At 55.6% G+C, this 19,618-nt stretch overlaps 3 protein-coding genes across 6 annotated transcripts; 2 read left to right on the forward strand and 1 right to left on the reverse strand.

Moving 5' to 3' along the window:
• Positions 1-254: 254 nt before the first annotated feature.
• MAGIX (MAGI family member, X-linked) lies at positions 255-4,362 on the forward strand. Of its 4 annotated transcripts, none has more exons than XM_065915097.1 (7): positions 255-386; positions 474-668; positions 1,117-1,263; positions 2,010-2,092; positions 2,170-2,406; positions 2,507-2,678; positions 3,319-4,362. In XM_065915097.1, the coding sequence occupies exons 1-7, from the start codon at positions 338-340 to the stop codon at positions 3,627-3,629; spliced, it is 1,194 nt and encodes a 397-aa protein (XP_065771169.1). In that variant the 5' UTR covers positions 255-337; the 3' UTR covers positions 3,630-4,362. The 4 variants fall into 4 exon arrangements, with proteins under 4 accessions (XP_065771169.1, XP_065771168.1, XP_065771172.1 ...); XM_065915096.1 differs by having other exon boundaries at positions 3,304-4,353; XM_065915100.1 differs by lacking the exon at positions 2,170-2,406 and having other exon boundaries at positions 3,304-4,357.
• Positions 4,363-6,919: 2,557 nt separating this feature from the next.
• Positions 6,920-10,060, forward strand: PLP2 (proteolipid protein 2). Its single transcript, XM_065915101.1, has 5 exons — positions 6,920-7,158; positions 8,226-8,378; positions 8,484-8,579; positions 9,355-9,445; positions 9,640-10,060. The coding sequence occupies exons 1-5, from the start codon at positions 7,063-7,065 to the stop codon at positions 9,660-9,662; spliced, it is 459 nt and encodes a 152-aa protein (XP_065771173.1). The 5' UTR covers positions 6,920-7,062; the 3' UTR covers positions 9,663-10,060.
• PRICKLE3 (prickle planar cell polarity protein 3) lies at positions 10,048-19,161 on the reverse strand. The gene is made up of 9 exons (XM_065915095.1): positions 19,037-19,161; positions 17,471-17,556; positions 16,429-16,612; positions 14,261-14,374; positions 13,801-13,938; positions 12,781-12,984; positions 12,502-12,688; positions 11,444-11,743; positions 10,048-10,905 (listed from the first exon to the last, which is right to left on the reverse strand). The coding sequence occupies exons 1-9, from the start codon at positions 19,076-19,078 to the stop codon at positions 10,313-10,315; spliced, it is 1,848 nt and encodes a 615-aa protein (XP_065771167.1). The 5' UTR covers positions 19,079-19,161; the 3' UTR covers positions 10,048-10,312.
• Between the last annotated feature and the right edge of the window lie 457 nt (positions 19,162-19,618).

Here is a 19,618-nt window from a genome sequence, read left to right on the forward strand (position 1 = left end):
AGTTGTCAGAGCTCAGGTGGGGCCTTTAACTTCTCTGGGCCTCGACTTTCCCCTCTGACACTGGAATAACAACATCCCCTGGGTGGAAAGAGTTTTCCCTTGGCGATGGGAAAGAGAGGCAGCGGCTGAGGCAGGGCGAGGCCAAGAGTGCGCGCTGGCTTTCAGGGCCAGGACTCCTTGGCGGCCGCCAGGTAGGTCACCGCGCTGGTTGGGGCACCGAGCACGGGACCGGCCGACCTCAGCCACGTCCAGGCCCGGGCTGGCCACCAGGTGAGCGCTCCCGAGCGCTCCAAACGCGTCGCGGGCGGCCGTGCGTCCACCAGGCCAAGTACAGGTCATGGAGCGGCGCCCAGGGGGCGGCACGGACCCTAGGGGAAGCAGAGAAGGTACCGGGCTCGGGGTGGGAGGGTAGTGGGCGCGTCCCTGCCAGCCCTCGCGCCTCCTGTCGGCTCCTCACCTTCTCCTTCTGACAGGTGGTAAACAAAGCAGCCCTGGCGCCCGAGCGGCGGCAGCGAGCGGCGGGGGCGGCGGTGGAGGGCAGCGGCCCAGCGACCCCGGCTGGGCTCGAGGAGCCGCACCCGCACCCACACCTGCGCCGCGGGGTGGAGCACCAGACCCCGGGACTCCCGGGAGTCTCAGGGGAGATGTGCTGGAGGGATCTGCCCAGGGTCACTGGGGACACCTGGGCACTGGGGGTGGTGGATTGTGGGAGGTTAGGCTGGAGCCTCTGGGGATAGGTGGAGGGGCCATCTGGGGCTACGTGGACCAGCAGGGTTGCCTAGGATATCTAGAGGGGAGTCGGGGGTGCCTGGGCCACAGGGAGCAGACCGTGTTCTGTTGGGACATCTGGGAGAATCGCGGTCCTTTTGGATATTGGGGTGCAGAGTTCGGAATCTGGGGTTGTGTGGCGGGGATGGGGGGGCGGGCGTCAGAAACCTCCAGAGATATCCACAGGGTGTTAGGAGGTGTTCAGGAGTGCTGGAGTTAACCTTCGGAACTATGAAAAAGAGTGGCCTCGGGGATCTTGAGGGGAATTCTAGGTCTTTGGTCGTAGGGGCCAGTGAGGGTTCGCTGAGATTCAGGCTGGGCCCTGATCTGCTCTTTTCACTCGCGCAGACGGTGGTGGTCCCCAGCCCGAGGGTCCCAGCGCCAGACAGTTCCTGGCGCGGCTGGAAGTTCGCCCCCTGGCGGCGAGAGCTGCGGCCGACGTGGCGGCGCTGGTACGCAGGGCGGGCGCCACCTTGCGCCTGCGCCCCAAGGAGGGTGCGTGATGGGGCGTGGCCTTTCGGGGGCGTGGTCGGAGTGGAGCCAGGTTCCGAGGGGGCGGGCCCAGGATTCTTAAGTTACTCCCCTTAGTGTGACCAATGAGTGTGAGTAGAGAGGCCCGGGCTCGGCTGTGATTTGAGGCTGCTAGGGTTAGACTAGAATATTCCTCTAGGAGGTGACATAGAGAGGGTTATTGCAGAAGGTGAACGCTGCAAGATTAGCTGTTGGTGCGGAGTTTGATCTTTACTTTCTTCAGAAGGGTTTCAAGTGGCATTTCTGAGGAGGCCAGGCCTGGAGAGTTTTGGGAGCGGGCATTTGGCTGAGGTCGGGCCTGGAATGTTAGTCAAGGGGGTGGAGTCTATAAACGCACTAGGGGAGCAGCTCGAATTGTCAGGAATAGGTTGAGGTTTTATTGGCTAATTAGAGAGCAAGGCCTGAAATCTTCACCAGCTGGAATCCTGGAGAAGCACCGTGTAGGGTGGGCCTAAGGGTTTAATATGAGAGCTAGGATCTGCATATTATTAGTAGGAACGTTTGGGGAATACTGGAATAGCTGTTGCCAGGATTATTAGTTAAGAAGGTGCAATCAGGATCATTATTCGTCTGGGCGGAGCTTAGTTAAATGAATAAGCAAGTCTGTGCATCCTAAAGGCACAGAAATGAGATGAGGCTAGAATATTAATTCAATAGACAGGTCCTTGTTTCTTTATAGTACCCTTCCGACTGCCTTTTTCATCTCCCAGCCACTAGCATGCTGTATTCTGCCGAGATAGAGGTCACAGACAGTCGCCTTCCTAATGCCAGTTTCATGGAACAGCGTCCCCAGGTACCACCTTGTCCTCTTAATCTAAGGCCACCTGCCTCAGGACTGGCAGTGTATGTACACTTGTGTCCTTACTCCAGCATCGTCGGTCAGAGAACATGGGTATACGTACCGCGCCGCCCCAAGCGACCCAGGGTAAGGCTTGTCCTCCTTTGAAGTCACCCCAGGCCTCTGGTCAGTTCTCTGTTGAACTCATTCGCAGTTCCGCCGGCTTTGGCTTCACATTAAGTGGAGGCCGAGATGCAGGTGGGGATGCTCCACTGGCAGTGCGCCGGCTGCTGAAGGATGGACCAGCCCAGCGCTGCGGTCGCTTGCAGGTGAACTGTAAGGCACCCTCCTTTCGATGGTGCCAGCCCTGCCCTCTCCCGTTGGTGTGCTCTCCATTTTGACCTTTCTACAACACCCCTTGCCTTGCAGGCTGGCGACCTCGTGCTTTACATCAATGGAGAGTCAACTCAGGGCCTCAGTCATGTTGAGGTCGTGGATCAGATTCGTAGAGGTGGTCCCCGCCTTTGCCTCGTGCTAAGCAGGCCTCCTGAAACCCACCCTGGCAAGCCTGAGGTGGTGGGAAGGCCCCAGAAAGAAGATGGTGGGTTTCCTAGGGAAGAAGCGTCAGGGATCTGTGAGGGAAACAAGAGGGTTACAGAGTGGAGAGGCTGGGGACCTCGTTAGAAGGGTTTGGTAGTCTCAACCAGGAGGATCGGGGCTCGGTGTCTGAGGGTCATGGTATTTTCAAAAGGGGAGGTGAAGACCGGGGTCCCAGGGTAGGAGTAAGGGTGGATTTCAGAGGGAAGGGTTTTGAGGTACTGGGAGAGAAGAGAAAAGATGGTGTTTGGGGTATAATGGGTGTTCAGCAGGAATAGTTGTGGTCTTCTGATGGGAAGACAGAGTAGGTCTAAGAGGAGAGGGGATGGGATAGGGAACCAGAGGGTAGGGAGACTAGCCCCGGAAAACGAGGAATCTTTTAGGGTAAGGGCTGGGGGTTGAGGATGATGGGATGAGGAAGCAGAAAGTCTGGGATCCTAGATGGGAGGGTTTGACTGCCTTTGGGGGTTTTGGGAATTGATTTCTGAGGGGAGTGTTCAGGATCCAGGAAAGGAGGGGAAAGGAAGCATCGGGTCTTGAGGGTGGCCTGGTTCCCGGAGGGCGTGTCCATGCCTTTGCCAAAGCGCTCCATCCCCATTGCCCACCCTATCGCCCAATCTTATCCGCAGCCCTGCCATCCCCAGATCGCATTCCAGATCCTGGGGGACCAGAGATGACGAAGACTCACAGCACCAGCACTTCCTCCCCACTTCAGCACCCACGACCACGTATTACCCCCCAAAACCGGGGCAGCCAGGAGCCTCGCCCAGAAGGGGCGGCCGATGGCCCCGCGGTTCCTGCTGCAGAGCGCCGCACGGAGGACCCCAACGACCAAACTCCGGATTCCCCCGGACCCTGGCTGACGCCCAGCGAGGAACGGCTCTCGCGGGCCCTAGGGGTCCCGGGGGCCGCGCAGCTCGCCCTGGAGATGGCAGCCGGAAGGCGGAGGCATTGAGCGTGCAGCGGAAGGCTCACTTGGCATTGCCCAACCTCCATCTGGCGTGCTCCCCCCGCCGCTCACTTAGTATCACTGGGAGAACTTCCTTGGTCTTGTCCCCCCCATCCTACTTCGCAGTCGACCCGCCCGCGCTCCCCTCGCGGCGTCAGTGGTATGGCCCTTCCCAACCGGCCTGCCCGGCGCTTCTTGTTTCGGGGCCGGGGAGGTAATAAAATGGTTCAATCCAGTCTTGACTTGCCAAGTGCTCCAGGCCAGGTGGGGATCCCGAGTCCCACACGTGAAGGAGGGGGAGGGTCGATCTGGTTTCGAGGAAGGCCTCTTCAAGCAACCATCGGCAAGCTTACTTCGCGCTGTTTCTTTCATGCCTTTAAAGAGCTCTTTGCTTCTGCCAGCGCGCTTTGCACCCACTCCGTTCCCATTTTGCCTACTCCTTTCCCCATTCATTCATTTCACTTTTTTGGAGGTGTACAGGGCTCACAGCTAATTATTGCGCATGGCATGGGGAATGCAGAGGTGGGCCTGTTGTGGCGAGAGTGCACCGGTTTACCCACAACCCCGGCCGGCCGGGAATCGTCCAGACCCTCTAGTGAACTAGATAGCAAAGTTAGAACCTGGCAGCTTCCTTCGCCGAGAGCCTGCGGTCACTCACTTCCGGCCTGGTCGGCCAGCTTTCGCTGGCTGTAGACTGCCACCCTCAAGGCACTGGCTGGGGCCCCGGAGCCCCCTTCGGGGCGGAGCCAGGAAGGTGTGAGTCAGCAGGCTGGGCTAAAAACGGCTGTTAGAACCTTTGGGCCGCGCCCCCCTCTTCCACAGATGGTGACGAACTGCAGCTGGGCTTGTGTGCACACGCTACACGCTGGGCGTTCCCAGTCCTGGGAGAGGCCAGAGTTTCCTCCGTCCTGGGAACAGAGCCCCAAAGCCCGGTCTTATATGGCGAGCTGGGCTCCAGTGTAGCCCCAGTGCCGGCGCTGACTGAGTTCAGCAATGTCCAGTCACCTCCGTGGTCACCACACCCACGATACTTGGTCCTATCCCCCCAACGAAGGAAGCTGTGGTCTGGAGGGAATGAGCAACTCTCACCTCTATGGGGAGGGGCTGGAGAGATGGGAGAAAGTAAAGGACCCTCGTGGGAGTGTCCAGGGCGTCGCTGGAGAGGGGAGAGGGACTGTAAAACTAGGCTGGGAGTTGGGGTATAAAGAGGTGAAGAGGTGAACCCTTGAATGATTAGCGCTGTAGTAATTGTGGGGGAGTGCACTGGGGCTTCTAACTGACCCTTACTCAGCTTGATAGAAGGTGTGGCTGGCTCTAGGGAAGTCAAGAAAGGACTTCAGAGCCTTAGTCACATCCAGGAGTCTAACAATAGTAACCATTTACTTGGTCTTATCCTGGCTACTGGCTTTACTGGCACTATTTCTACCTAGTTACACATTGACTCAACAATCCTGATGTGTCCATTTCACAGAGGAGAGAAATGAAGCCCAGTGAGTATAAATAGCTTGAGGAAGTTGAGGATTGAAGCAAGATTTAATCTTGCCCGATTCCCAAGCCTGTCCTCTTAATCTCACCTGCATTTGACAAGTATTAACTGAGCCCCAACTACTTACCTTGCACTGTGATAGGCACTGATGAAATGTTGGAGGGATGAAACATAGATTTCTATCCTTGTGTAGCTGATGTAGTGGAGGGGGGTAGACTGATGTCAGAAAAGATACAAGAAGATGAATAAAAGAAGTTCAGAGAGAAGTGAGAGTTATGAAGATAGCAAAAGGTTATGGTGGGGGAGGTAATGATGGTGGGCTGCTGACCTCTTTGAAAACATTGTATTTGATCTGGGACCTGAGTGACCAGAAGCTAGATGTTTGAAGGGGTGGGGTGGGAGTGGGGTTGGGGAGAAGGGCATTGACAGCAGTGGGAGAAGCAAGTTCAAAGGCTCTGATGTGGAAGAGAGTTTGTTCTGTTCTAGAAACTCAGGCATGGCCTCACAGAGTTGGAAAGCACACACTCAGCCCTGGGAAAGGTATGCTTCATATCCACTATCCAATCTCTTTCAGCCACCTGGACTGAGGAGAGCCCCTTACTTGGTTTTGTGGGATCCAAGGTTTAGCGGGGGAAAGCAGGCAGGCCCTTGGGTTGAACCATTCTGGCCTTCCAGCCATGGCTCTCCTCACCTCAAATGAGAATGAAACCAACACCCACTCTGGAGAGAGTGTGCCAGAGGAGCACATCTTGGGGGATATCCTGATTCCATTACCAGGTGCAGGTCTCAGATGCAGAAATTGAGGCTGAGTCAGGAGAAATTACTTGCTCAGGATAACTCACTCTTCAAATGTCATCAGCCTTTTTGCTCAGTCTGGCACCCAGGAGCCTTCCCCTCATTTTGCCAAGCTCACAGCAATAAACAAAACTGTGCTCCTTCCGCATTCTTCATCTAAGACTGGGCTGACAGCCCCTTTATGTAGAACCAGGAAACAGAAGCCCAACACTTGGGGCCAGGACCTCCCTAGAATTGTAGAACAGAGAAACAGACCCTGGGCTCTGACACTGTTAATAATGCCCACTCTTCATTTAGGGAGCAGCTTGATGCACAGCAGGCTTTGTTCTCGCTCCACCTGGAAAGGTCTCATCCCTATCTAAGAGGTTTATTCCATGATCCACTATCTTTTATCCACAATCCTGAAATCCAAAAAGCTTTGGAAACCAACAGATTTCCCACAAGTTGGGTACCATTTGGTTACAAAACTTGACCTGACTTAACCAGAAACAATTCTTTGGTCCTGTCTTACCCCACTTACTGTGAAGGTCCACATCATTCCTTGAGGAAATATTAACAGGTGTGTGTGTTGCTGTTGCGGTGGTTGTTGTTGTTTTTAAACGAGGCAGTCTCAGATCCCACTGAGAGTGTTCAATAATACCTTGTATGCATTGGGAAAATTTTCCAAAATCTGAATTATCCCGAATTCTGTAAACATACCTGAGTTTAACCTTGGCCTGGGCAGTTTCTTACAGCTAAGGAAACTGAGGCATTCCCTCCCAAAGCCAGATCTCCACGGTTCTGAGGCAGTCCCAGGAGCATTGGTATTCTAAAAAGCATGAAGGGTCTCTCCATTGGAACACGGTTCTGGTTCGCAGATCTGCCAAACCCCAGAACTGACAAACTGGCGCCCCTGAAGACTGGGTGCCTCGGGGGCTGAGCGCCCGGCGGGGAGAAACCTTGGCGGGCGGGGCGAGGGGGCTTCCGGGGCGGTGGCCACCTGGCCCGACCCGCTGAAGCCCCGCCCGTTTCTGCTCTGCGCGGTGATTCACTCCCTCCTTCGCCCCGGGGGCCCCCTTCCCGGCCAGACGGCTGGCAAGACGGCTGGGTGTGCAGCGTCCTCGAAAACACGAGCCAGCGAGCAGGTCTTCTGCGCCTCTTGGGACTCGGGTCCACACCATGGCGGATTCCGAGCGCCTCTCGGCCCCCGGCTGCTGGGCCGCCTGCACCAGCTTCTCGCGCACCCGAAAGGGATTTCTTCTGTTTGCTGAGATTGTGAGCGTCCCGGGACTGGCGGGTGGGCAAAGGCGGGGTGGGGTGGCAGCAGCACGCGAAGCGGAGCAGCTCTGGGGGAGGCAGGCGCGCGGCCGAGGGCTCTCGGCAGTGGGGCGCCAAGTGGGTGAGTTGATGGCGGAGGCCCGAAACCAGGGGCGCACGCAGGGCCAAATCAGTGAGGTCTTGGAGAAGGTGGTCAGGAGCTGCTGGCCCACGCGGTCAGGCAAGAGGCCCACGGGGCGTATGGCGGGCCCGGTGGAGAGAGACCCAGTAGTCTCATCGGTGGTCTCCTCGAAGGTGTCCCCAGGTCCTGGGTGTTGGGGGGACATCCCGTGGCAGGGCGTGGCGCGGCCTGGGCACAGGCGGGCGGGCTGGCAGAGCGCCCAGGGGCGGGACCTGTTGGGGTGGGGCCCCGCGCGCTCTAGTCCCGCGGGGTAGGTGACTAGCCCTCCCCCAGTTCTTCCTAGCCCCTCTGTGGTGGGGCGGAAGGTCTTTAGCTATCTGGGCCGCTCAGGAGCCTCGGTTTCCCATACTCCTCAAAGTGGGCACCTCCTTTGAGGCCTTTGTAAAAGGTGCAGAGCCTTTAATGGAGCCCTGCCCCTCTGGTGTTACTCTCACCGCTTCCTAGAGAGGTTGCTGGGGGAACTGCATGTCGCGCCCTGTCAAAGCCCTGAAGCTGGTGCCCCGAGTGCTGGAGGCGATACTCCCCACAGGGCATCCTAGAAGGAAAAAGATGGGAAACCGAGGCACCCAACTCTACCTATTAGCTGGGTGATTGTGGATAAGTCACTTCACATCTCTGTGCCTCACTTCCCTCATGTATAAAAAATAAAGGTACTAATAATAGTACCCAGTTCACTAGGTTATTGTGATGACTGAGTGAATTAATACTTGTGAAGCTCTTAGAACAACATTTGGAACACAGTGTGCACACACTGAGTTTAGTTATTGCTATTTGTCATTTTCCCAGTCCTAATTTTGAGATAACCCGCCCCCCCCACCTTAGTTGAAACCATTCCCCTCAGTCCTGGGAGTTGACTGAGTCCCCCTTTCACATGTCCTTCCAGATACTATGCCTGGTGATTCTGATCTGCTTTAGCACCTCGACATCAGGTTACTCTTTCTTGTCGGTGATAGAGATGATCTTTGCTGCCGTCTTCTTTGTTGTCTACATGTGTGACCTGCACACCAAGATACAGATCATCAACTGGCCTTGGAGTGTGAGAAAGGGGCCATAATGGCAGGGCTAGGGGGGGATAACAGAAGTTGTGATTGTGCGGGGCAGTTCTGAATACTGACTTCCTTCTTCTCCCTACACCTCACAGGATTTCTTCCGAACCCTTGTAGCAGTCATTCTCTACCTGATCACCTCCATTGTGGTGCTCGTTGAGAGAGGAAACAACTCCAAAATCGCTGCAGGGGTAATGGCTGTGGAGTCAGCTTCTAAGCAGAGAGAGAAGGGTTTGAGGATCCTGGGGCTATTTCTGCCTCTGTTTCTGCCAGAAAGTGTGTGACTCACAGTAGGTCACACTTGTCCTCAGGGCCTGCAGGGAAGTCAAACTGAGGCCCTGGTTTTCCTCCCCAAATCATCATTTGCTGTAAAGAGCCATCCCTTGTCCAACACAAGGACTTTTGTGGGAAGCACATAGAGGTGGACGCACAAAACACTATCAATGTCAATACATTAGACTAAACCATCTGCTAGAGCTTTGTTGCAATGCACAGTATGAATGGCATCCCCTATATGTGGGGCCTGGCTTCCCTGGTGGCTCAGTAGTAAATAATCTGCCTGCAATGCAGAAGATCTGTGTTCAATCACTGGGTTGGGAATACTCCCTGGAGAAGGAAATGGCAACCCACTCCAGTATTCTTGCCTGGAAAATCCCATGGATATAGGAGCCTGGTGGGCTATAGTCCATGGGGTTGCAAAAGAGTCGGACATGACTGAGGGACTAAACAACAACAAGGTATACGGGGCCACTGTGTCTCTATACTGTGTTGAGATGTACTAGGAAGAAGGAGGGTGGGGTAGAATCCAGTCTCTGGTCTTTCCCCGGGGCTCTCTGGGATCCCCACCTGCGGCTTTAACCATCATCCCTGCATGGGCTAGTCACTGGGCTAGTCAGTGGATACAAGGAGATAGGAGGCTTGGTAGGCTGACCAGTCTAATCTACCCACCCTCACTCCCATCCCCAGGTACTGGGCCTATGCGCTGCAGGCCTCTTTGGCTATGATGCCTACATTACCTTCCCCTTGCGGCAGCAGAGACATACAGCAGCCCCTACTGGTAAGTGTGTGGGTGTGCTGGGGCTGTTGCTAAGGGGGCTGAGAAGATGGGTTTCCCAAGGGGCATGAATACGAACTTTGTCTCTTGTTGGTACTTAAGGCTTTAGTGCCAATAAGTTCCATAAGCTTCAGTATTCTTATCTGTAAAACAGGCATATGGATCCAGCCAATGCTTTCTCTCTTTTCCTCTTGCAGACCCTGCAGATGGCCCGGTGTAGGTGTACTCTCTTCATTTCTCTCAGCAATCTGCAAACAACACCTCTATTGAAATAACTCCTCCCCACCCCTACAACACTCCCAGTCAACTCCCAGCTCCCTATTGAGGTAAAAGTGCCTTTACCATGGAATTTGTTTTCCAGCCTGCCAATCAACCCTCCTGGGTATGGCTACCTTTATGGGCGTGCCTAGGGCCCCCTTCTGCAGTATCCAAACAGAGACATCAGTTCTGCCTGGACAATGCCCCACCTAAGTCACAAAATGACAGAAGAGGGTACCTCAGATTTCAGACTCCAGGCCCCGTGTTGTAACCCACTCTAAATAACCTCCTCAGTGTGTGTAGGGGGTGGGGGTGTTCTGTGGAGCAATAAATAAATACTATGCAGATTATTAGAACATATGATAGTGAATAAATTAATCCTTTGATTAAATGTAGATAAATCTCAAGCATCAGTAGGGGGAAAATTGGGGAGGGGGGATGCTGGAGCAAAGAGGTAAAGACAAGCCTGTTTTACAACAAATATTAAATTACTTCAGTAATACAAACAGACAAAGGAGGGAGGAAGGAAGGGGATCAATGACTTAAGTTGGGGTGTAGGTCATCATCTACACTGAGTTGAGAATGAAACACCCCCCCAGAACTGTCACTCCTTCAAGCCACAATGCAGTTCTTATCTCTGGTCTGTCGAGACATTCCTGGGCGAGAGTTCCCAGGGAGCTGTGGAGATGGGGAGTTGGCAGTCTCAGCTGCAGTATCTTGAGCAAGCACTGGCCTGCACAGGTGCGGGGACAGCGGGATGCGTTCCCCTAGGAAGTAGCCATCCTCCTCTGAGGACTCGGAACTGGAACTGGTGGGTGAGCTGGAGCAAGATCCTGAGTCCGACCCTGATCCCAAGTCACATTGATGGTGGCGACGTCTGCCAAAGTGGCAGCGGTGGTGGTGATGGTGGTGGTGATGATGGTGGCGGTGGCGGTGGCGGCGCCTGGGCGGGGGGCTGCGTGGTCTGCGGCGCTGGGCTGGGGGTGCACTCAGGGTCCGCCGAGGGCCTCCCTCAGACACCAGGGGGTCTCGGAAGCTGACACGAGGGGCGCTCTGGCGACCAAAGGCACCATCTTCTGGTCGCGGATCCGGCTGGCTGGGAGGCCCCAGGGGTGGTTCGGGGACACTGCGGAGCCCCAGCTCAGGCATGGAGTGGCGGTGGGGGGCCCCCCTCAGAAAGTGAGTGGGCTCCTCAGGACCTGCAGCTGGAAAAAGATGGGGAGTCGCCCTATACCTCCTGCCCCACCCCCACCCCACCCAGGAGAGGCCTCTGGAAAGGACCTTTTTTCTCCCCGATCAAGACTGGGAAAATGGGGGCAGGCATCAGGGTGGGGCAGAAAGGTGGGGAGTTCAGGGAATATGAGGTCTTGGGCAGGTTCTGGGTGGAGGTGAAAGCAGGAGTAACAGGCCTGGATTGGCGTATGGGGTATGGCCACGGGTGGGGGCGTGGTATAGGATGGAGCAGAATCCGGGCGGGGCCGGGGAGCAGAGGGTGAGGGGTCAAGGGGTTTGGAGGAGGAACTTGGGCTCAAGCTGGGACAAGTTGAGGTAGGGGAAGGGCCCTGCACAGAAGTGGAGTGGAACCAGGATTCACGTGGGGTGTAGTTTGGGCTGGAGATTAGGCCTGGAATGGTTTGGGGATGAAGCCAGGACTGAGATGGGGGTAGGGCCAGGGATGCCAGAGTGAAGGGCCCGGGCTGGCCAAGGGGAAGGGACAGGGTTGGGGGAGGTGGGGTGGCTCACCAGGCGCTGCCTCAGTGTTGGTGCCTTTGGTGGTAGTCTCAGATGCCCCCTCCACAGCAGAGAAAGAGGCTGTAGAGGCTGTGAGAGGTGTGGAGACCGTGCTTGCACTCCAGCTACGGCGGCTGTGCCCTGGAGCCGTGGGCTCAGACCCCAGACTGCAGGCTCGTGAGCAGAAGATTAGGCCACGGCGTGGCAAGAAGGGGCGGCCCAGGAGAGCTCGCCCGCAGCGACTACAACAGAAGCAGCGCTCTGAGGCGTGCCAGTGCTGGCCCTCATAAGCCATCTGGCCTTGGTCCAGGCCTGCAGGGATGGACAGGAGGGGGAAAACTCAGGCATATCCCCGACCCTATTGAATGGGGGCCCTTCTTGGGAATCTGGGGCAGGGTCCCTGGAGATGCCCTCTTCCCCCACCTCTCCAGATTGGGGCCCTTCCTCACCCTCCTCTCCTGGAAACTGACTGATAAATGTCTCCTCTGCTTCCCTTTCTTTCCCCAGGTGGCCCCTCCCAGAGTGGAGGTGGGTATTAGACTCTAAGATGTGGGTCTGGCTTAGACATTAAGAGGTGGCTTCAGGTGGAAGGAGAATGGAAGGTAGACCTGAAGAAGAGACCTGGGTGGTGGCAGCAGAACAGAGAAGGTAGGGCGTGGCTTTGGTGGGAAGGGAGTAGTAGATCTTAGAAGGTTGGGTCTGGCTTAGAAGGTAGGGTTTACCTAGGCTGATGGAGGAGAGTGTGGGAGAACAGGGCATAGCTTAGAGTAGGGGCTAGGTTGAGAGGGTAGGAGAGTAACTTGGGGGGAAGGTGCTAGAAATTTAGAGGGCACTCTGGAGGTGGGTCTAGATATGTAGTGGTGCCTAGTGTAGGTGGGTTTAGAAAAGATGGCATGATGGGGGACATCAGTAATGGAATTGCAGTGAAGGGTATAGGGCTACAGTGCTGGGGCTAGAATTAAAGTATGGGGTATAATGGGAGATGGGGCCTGGAAGACAGAAGGAATCCTGGGAGTGGGGCTATGACTCAGCTGTCCATCCATCGCCCAGCCAGTCCCATGTTCACCCACCAATGTGCTCCCCGCAGCCATCACAGTACTCCGCATGGCGGGCCTCATAGCAGGCACAGCAGTGGGGGCGACTCTGACGCATGACATAGCGCTGCCCCCCGAGCGATGCTTCACATTCAAAGCAGCAGAAGTGACCCATGTGCCAGTGCCGGCCCTCGGCTTCCGTGCACTCAGGGGAGAAGATGATCTGGCAGGCAAAGGCCATCCATGGCCATCAGAAGGGTCTGCCCCTGGCCCTGCCCACCCTCCATTCCCACCATTGGGCAGAAAGGCACAGACCTCGTCACAGGCTTGGCAGCGTGGGCGCAGGCGTTCGGCATGGTGGCGACCACAGTAGACCTTACCAGCATGGTAGAAGTAGATGAGGTCCACCAGTAGCTCCCGGCACGTGGAACACACAAAGCACTGTGGGTGCCAGCAGGCGCCTAGGCCTGCACGGCTGGCAAACACAGCAATGTCCCCACCTCCAATCTGCTTCCCACACTGTGAAATGACAGGTGAACACTGTCACCATCACCAAGATGGTCAGATGGATGGGGGTCAGCCAAGGTGTGTCACACCTGGGCCTTCCCCATGGCCTATGTGACCAGCCCCATCCAGGGGGTAGAACTTCAAGATAGGCCCTGCCTACATGGCTGGGGGTGAAGGTGAGAGCAGGAGCCTTTAGAGAACAACCCTGCTCCTGGGGAAAACCACAGAGACAGGCCCTATCTCTTGTGGGTGGCCTCAAAGGCAAGTCTCACCTTTAGGGGGTTGAGAAAACCATAGAGACAGGTCAGGCCCAGTTGGGGGATCTTAGCAACAGACCTCACCTAACAGTAAAATCTAAGGTTAGGGTCCATCCACCAGGAGGGCCTCAGAGACAAATTCCACTCATCGCTCAGCTCTGAAGACATGCCCTGCCACTGTGGGTTGGTTCTTAAGAACAAGTCTCAATCATAAGAGGGCCAAAGAGATAGCCCACATCCCATGTCCACAGCATGGAAGGGAGAAAATGAATAGAGAAGGTCTACTAGGCTCTCCTTAGAGGTAGACCATACCTGACATGGGATCTGAGAAACAGGCTCCAGTCCACCAGGGGGCCCTACAGACAGACCTGGCTGGTCAGGGAGGCCTTAGATATGGTCCCTGTCCAACAGCAGAACATGAGGAAAAGACCCCACCCACCAGAGGGGACACTACACAGACCACTAGGGCTTAAGTGGCCAGCCTCATCTTCCCAGGGCCTGGGAGATGGGTCTGCACCCCAAGGCTTGGAGCAAAGGCACCACTTACTCACTGAGGCCCTCCATGGCTCACCTCCTCACAGATGGCCCCAGTGATGGTCACAGGGAAGATGCGCACGGTGCCACGCCCCAGATTCTCCCGCTTCCGCTGCTGGCTGAAGGCTCTGAGCTCTTTCTTCTCCTCCTCTTCCAGTGCCGTGCAGTACTGTGCCTGGAGTAGCAGGGGTCTTCCAGGCTCTTCCCCTGATGCCTGCCCCACCCCGACCTTCTTCCAGATTTCATCCTTGCTCAGAAAGTTTACTTCTAGGCCTTTGTATAGGTGCCTCAAATACCCACCCCTTACCTCCTCTCTCAAGGCCCAGCTGTGGTTTTTACCAAGGAATGTCCCCTGATCGCCCCTGCCTGTCTAGGCCTGTCCCCTCAGATCAGTTCACCTCTCCTCCTCTGAGCCTGCCCACTGCTTTCCAGCTCCCAGCATTTGTCCAGGCTGTGCCCCCTACCTGACATGCCCTTCCTGTCTTCTGCCTCCTCACCTCACTGTCATGTGGGGGCAGCTGGTGCAGCAGCTGCTTGATCCTGTATTTCTCCCCAGGACTGTTGACATAGGGGACCTTATCTTCTGGGAGGCAGCTGAAAAACTGGTATACCTGGAGGGACATAGGGGATGGGTGAAAATAATTGAGACTAGAGATGATGCAGTGGAGTGGTTGTTGTTCAGTGGCTCAGTCGTGTCTGACTCTTTGTGACCCCATAGACTGCAGCACACCAGGCTCCCCTGTCCTTCACTATCTCCCAGACTTTGCTCAAACTCATGTCCGTTGAGTCAGTGTTGGTGGATCCCTACTTTTCTGAGAAAATTAAAGTCATCAGGAGGGAACTTCTACTGACCCCCCTCCATCTCTCCTTCCTACAGGCCAGATCATTCCTGCCACCTCTCAAACATACTGAGAGTTCCTTCATGTATTGACCCTTTTTTCCCCTCCATCTGCTGCTTCACTTTTCTTTCCCCATTTACAGCAAAAGTCCTCAAAAATGTATGCGTTTCCTATCTCCATTTTGTCTCCTCCCATTCTCTCTAGACCCCACTCCAGTTGGGCTTCTCCACCCCCTCTGTCTCTGTCCTTCCTCCAAAGCTATTCCTGTCATAGTCATCAATGATATCCAGATTGCTAAACTCATTTCTTCATCCAGGTCTCAGTCTTCATCCAGTTTGACCCATCTGTAGCACTGGACACAGCCAATCACTCCCTGTTCCTGGAAACACTCTGTTTTATTAGCTTCCACAAGACCACACCGCCCTGGGTTTGCTTCCTCCTACCTTATTGACCGCTCCTTCTCTGTCCCTCTTTTGGTTCCTCCTCAGCTAGTTTATCCCTAAATGTGGGAAGGTCCTCAGTCTCAGTCCTTGGTCCTCTTCCCTCTGTTTACCTTCAGTTCTTTGGGAATGACATCCAACTTCATGGCTATAAATACCATCTCCTGGCTAATGCCTCACAAATGCATACCTCTAGGCCTGTGACTTCTTGTTGAGTTCCATTTTCATGTGACCACTCAGATGTCCAACGGGCATCTCAAACTCCAGACAGCCAAAACCGAATGTATGCTCTTAGCCTTCAAACTTGCTCCTGCCTTGGCCTGCCCCATATCAGTCAATCCATCCATCCTTTGTGTCATCTTTGACTCTTCTCTCATACCCACAAGAAAATCCTCTAAGCTCTAATTTCAAAATATAACTAGACTGTGACTGCTTCCACTGCTAATATCACAATCAGGATCAGTCATCTGGACCACTGCAGTTGCCTCCTCTTCACTAATCCCCTGCTTCCACTCTCACAGTCCATTCTACACTCAGCAGCCAGAGGGATCCTGTTAAATCTTAAGACAAATCATATCCCTTCTCTGCTCACAAGCCTCTGGTGTCCCTCATTCAAAGTGGAAGTCAAAGTGTGTCCATGGCCCCCACCATCTCTGACCTCACCTCCAACCACTGGCCCCATTGCTCACTGTGTTCCACATACACTGGCTTCCTCACTGTTTCTCACACATGCCAAGCACACTCCTGCCTCAGGGCCTTTGCATTAGCTTTTCCCCTTGCCTGGATTGTTCTAACCTCTGATATCTGCATAGCTCACATCCTCACCTTCTTCAGGAAGCTCAAACATCATACTGTCACAGAGGCTGACCTGGGCACCTTATTTACAATTCCAACATCTCTGTCTCTTCCCCACTTCCCTGCTCTATTTATTCCATAGCTCTTACACCATCTGACATATTTTTGTAGGTTTGCTTATTGTCTCTTGTTCCCTTTGGGAATACAACCTCCATGTGGGCAGGTGTATTTTTGTGTGTGATTTTTGTTCATTGTTATGTTCTCAGAACAGTGTCTGACATGCAGTAAGTGCTCAGTGACTGTTGAATGAATGAATGAATGAATGAATCAATGGAAATATGGTGAATGAAAAGTGCTGGGATAAGGCCTGAGGTAAGGTGAGAACAGGAGTGGGGTGATCAGGTCCTGAGGAACTGGCCCAGCTATCAATCAGGGTTCCCTGCTAGATCACAGAGGGGTCAGAAGGACATGCACAGTCTGACCACATACTCTAGTGTTTCCCTGGAAATAGTTTCCCACCTGAGTGTGTGTGTGAGTATGTGTGTGTGCGTGCCCACTGATGAGCAAGAGTGGGTGGTGGCGTTTGGTCACCTGCTCAGGCTTGAGACCAGGGGGCACCCAGGCATACTCCTCTGAGGCACAGCCTGAGTCATCATCGGAGATGGAGTGGCGCTGGAAGTCTGAGATTAGCCGACACATGATGCGTTCCAGGTCCACAGGCACTGCATGTACGGCGTGCTCCTCCCGCGGGCATTTGCAGTGCTGGCAGATCTTTCTGTGGGGGCCGGGATGGGGGTCAGTTCCTAAGAGATAGCCCACTGGGACCCCCTTGGCGGCCCAAGAAAGTCTAACTGAGGGGCAGAGACATGCAGATTATCGCCAGCAAAAGACTTGGAGCCTGAGAGGGCTCTGGGCTTGGAGGAGGTGCAGAGCGGACGTGAGGCTGTGAGCCAAACCACTGTGGGGGAGTGGGCGGGGGCTGTGAACGGCGGAGCGGCCACCTGGGCTGGGAGCTGCGAGTGGGGCTGTGGGCTTGGCCAGAGGACGTGAAGCGAGTGGTGGGGCTGTGGGAGGTCTCAAGGCCCTGACTTTCAGCACTGGGACTTGGGCCACACTCTTCTGGCAGCAGACTTGAGTAGGGGCGGGGCTGAATCTGAGGTTGGAGTTATAAATCTAGGGGTTTCCCCTCAGGACTTTGGAAGTTGTTGAGGGAATTTTTCTTAGAGGCGGGCTCTAGCTTGTGCTGAGGCTCTGAACTCGTGAGTGGGTCGGGCTCTGTCTGTTGTATTCTATGGGAGGTTTTGGGTAGAGGCCTTCACTAAGAGGATAGGACCTGGGTGTGGGAGAGGAGTTCTGAGCCCAAAAATGGGGCTGGAGGTCAGTGGGCGGTGCTCAGAACCCGGGACTCAGGCTCTCCCTAGAGACAGGGCTCGGAAACTAGGAGGATACTTCTGGGGGCGGGGACATGTAGTAGGCGGAGATCTCCTGGGAACGCCACAATTGGGACCGAGTCTGGGGAGGGCGGGCTCTGGACCTGAGCTTTCTCGAAGACCGGGCTCCAGGCTAGGGGAGTGGACTAAGTCTCGGTGGGTTCCCCTAAGGGCAGGACCCTGACGAAGGCAAGGTCACCTACCTCCAGCCGTGTAGCAGGAAGCCGGGGCACTGCTCCCTACAGGAGTTGCAGGGCTGGCCGCGGTCTGGGTCCTCTGCCTCTGGAGGCTGTAGTGGGCGGGGGCAGACGCGGGACCGGGCGAGGTGCGCGCGGGCGGGGAGGGAGAGAGAAATCAACGCCCGCCTCTCCATTCCAAGGACAGCAACCACAGGCCAGGGCCTGTCCCACCAGGGCAACGCCAGGCAGGCTGGGACAGAGCCCAGAGCAGAGGGGGACACCACCGAGGTAGAGGCGGGGCAGCTGAGGCTACCTTCCTACATGCCCCCCTTTCAGGGAATTTCCCCTCCCTGGGCCAGCCTCGGACTCCCCTCACCCCGCCTGGACACCTCTCACCAGCCTCTGAATCCTTTAGGCCTCAAAACACCTGAACTCAGAGTACTCTCTCCACTAGAGCAGAGACCCTAATCTGGGTGTCTCTTCCCAGGCCTCATCTCGCTGGGCCCCTTCTCCACTCAGGAACCAGCAGCACTCCAGTTCCACAAGTTGGGAGTCTGAGACCCCATCCTTACTTGGTATCCCCACGTGAACCCTGTTCCTATTTTCAGAAGCTCAAGAACTCTTCTGGAGAAGGCAATGGCACCCCACTCCAGTACTCTTGCCTGGAAAATCCCATGGACAGAGGGGCCTGGTAGGCTGCAGTCCATGGGGTCGTGAAGAGTCTGACAAGACTGAGCGACTTCACTTTCACTTTTCACTTTCATGCATTGGAGAAGGAAATGGCAACTCACTCCAGTGTTCTCGCCTGGAGAATCCCAGGGACGGGGGAGCCTGGTGGGCTGCTGTCTATGGGGTCGCACAGAGTCGGACACGACTGAAGTGACTTAGCGGCAGCAGCAGCAAGAGCTCTTCCCCAAACCCTGGCTTCACCTTTTCAAACCCAGGGAACCGAGACCCTCCTCTGGGATCTCAGGAGGCCCTTGAGCCATTCAGAAACTCACACCCCAAGAAGCCTTGGCCCTTATCCCTCATATCCTAGGGCTATTCACTCTTCCGGACCAGACCCCACCCAGGCAGCCCCTCCAAAGGAAGAGAGAGACCCTCCCATCTAGGAAGTCAAAAGCTCCGTGACTCAAGTGGAAGCCTGGAAGCTCTCTTACCCCCATATCCCAACCACTTGACTCTCAATATTCAGGCACCCCAGGAGTGTAGGGCCTCGCCCCTCAGTTCACCTTCCACCCAGGTACAGGGGGAGGTCCCTTTCTTCAGAAGCTCAGGAGGTCTCTGCTCAATCTAGGACTTCAGGACCCAATCTTTTGGCTCTCAGAATCCCCTCCCATAATTCACCCAAGAGGGGAGTGCACCAAGTCCCCTGCATACTGATAAAGGTGTGCGGAAAGGTGATTAGGGAGCCAGGGCCACCAGATTTCCACGTTCCTTCATCCACATGCTTCCAGCAGCCCTCCGGTCTGGGTATCTTGGGGATGGGGATTCCCAAATCCTCTGTGGAAAACCTCCTCTCTATCCCTTGCTTCCTCTCCTGGGTCTCTGTTTACCCCGACCCCCATCGTTGCCCCGAGTCTCGCTCACCGCGCGCCCGGAGCGGCGCCTCCGGGACCCACGCGCGAACATGGCGCGCCCAGGCAGGGTCCAGCCGGGCCGGGTCAGGCGAACGGAATCCTTGTGGCCGTCTGGCCACCGCGCGTCCGGCAGGGGAGCTCTCGGTTCCGTAAACCTGACACCGGCGTAGGAGGAGCGCGCCAGCGGGGTCCGCCCCTGGGCCTGGTGTCTTTCCTGGGCCAAGGCGCCCCCTGCCTAGAGGTGAGGGCCGCGCAGCCCAGGAGCGCAGTGCGTGACAGCTTCCCAGCACTCCTGCTTGGGCGGGAGCTGGGCCTCAGAAATCACAGCCCCCAGAACCCCAGGGTTCCATATGATCTCTCACTAGATGCTCTAGGGCTGGAGGGCTCCGTTGTGGAGGAGGGGAACTCGGAAGTGGTGACCTGACTGCAAGGAGTGTGCGCTACAGTACTTGTATTGGCACTTTGTGTCAATTTATCTTGGATGTTTATTTGGGGGATGGGTTAAAGCCACCTCTAGGTCCTCCCCTCACTGGTGATGATCTGCGGGTCTCTTTCCCCCCCGATTAATGCTGCACGAATGGTTTCCAACCCT

Source organism: Muntiacus reevesi, chromosome X (assembly GCF_963930625.1).
Source record: "Muntiacus reevesi chromosome X, mMunRee1.1, whole genome shotgun sequence".
In the NCBI taxonomy this organism is placed as follows: domain Eukaryota; kingdom Metazoa; phylum Chordata; class Mammalia; order Artiodactyla; family Cervidae; genus Muntiacus; species Muntiacus reevesi.

Bases quoted from the DNA above. Each gene is read 5' to 3' on its own strand.
- MAGIX (XM_065915096.1), top strand. From the start codon at position 338: ATGGAGCGGCGCCCAGGGGGCGGCACGGACCCTAGGGGAAGCAGAGAA. The intron at 387-473 runs GTACCGGGCTCG...TCCTTCTGACAG, and splicing joins CCCTAGGGGAAGCAGAGAAG to GTGGTAAACAAAGCAGCCCT. The intron at 2,407-2,506 runs GTGAACTGTAAG...CTTGCCTTGCAG, and splicing joins AGCGCTGCGGTCGCTTGCAG to GCTGGCGACCTCGTGCTTTA.
- PLP2 (XM_065915101.1), top strand. From the start codon at position 7,063: ATGGCGGATTCCGAGCGCCTCTCGGCCCCCGGCTGCTGGGCCGCCTGC. The intron at 7,159-8,225 runs GTGAGCGTCCCG...ATGTCCTTCCAG, and splicing joins TTCTTCTGTTTGCTGAGATT to ATACTATGCCTGGTGATTCT. The intron at 9,446-9,639 runs GTAAGTGTGTGG...TTCCTCTTGCAG, and splicing joins ACATACAGCAGCCCCTACTG to ACCCTGCAGATGGCCCGGTG.
- PRICKLE3 (XM_065915095.1), bottom strand. From the start codon at position 19,078: ATGTTCGCGCGTGGGTCCCGGAGGCGCCGCTCCGGGCGCGCG. The intron at 13,939-14,260 runs GTGAGGAGGCAG...CTGCTACTCCAG, and splicing joins TGCCCCCACATGACAGTGAG to GCACAGTACTGCACGGCACT. The intron at 12,985-13,800 runs GTGAGCCATGGA...GTCATTTCACAG, and splicing joins CTGGGGCCATCTGTGAGGAG to TGTGGGAAGCAGATTGGAGG.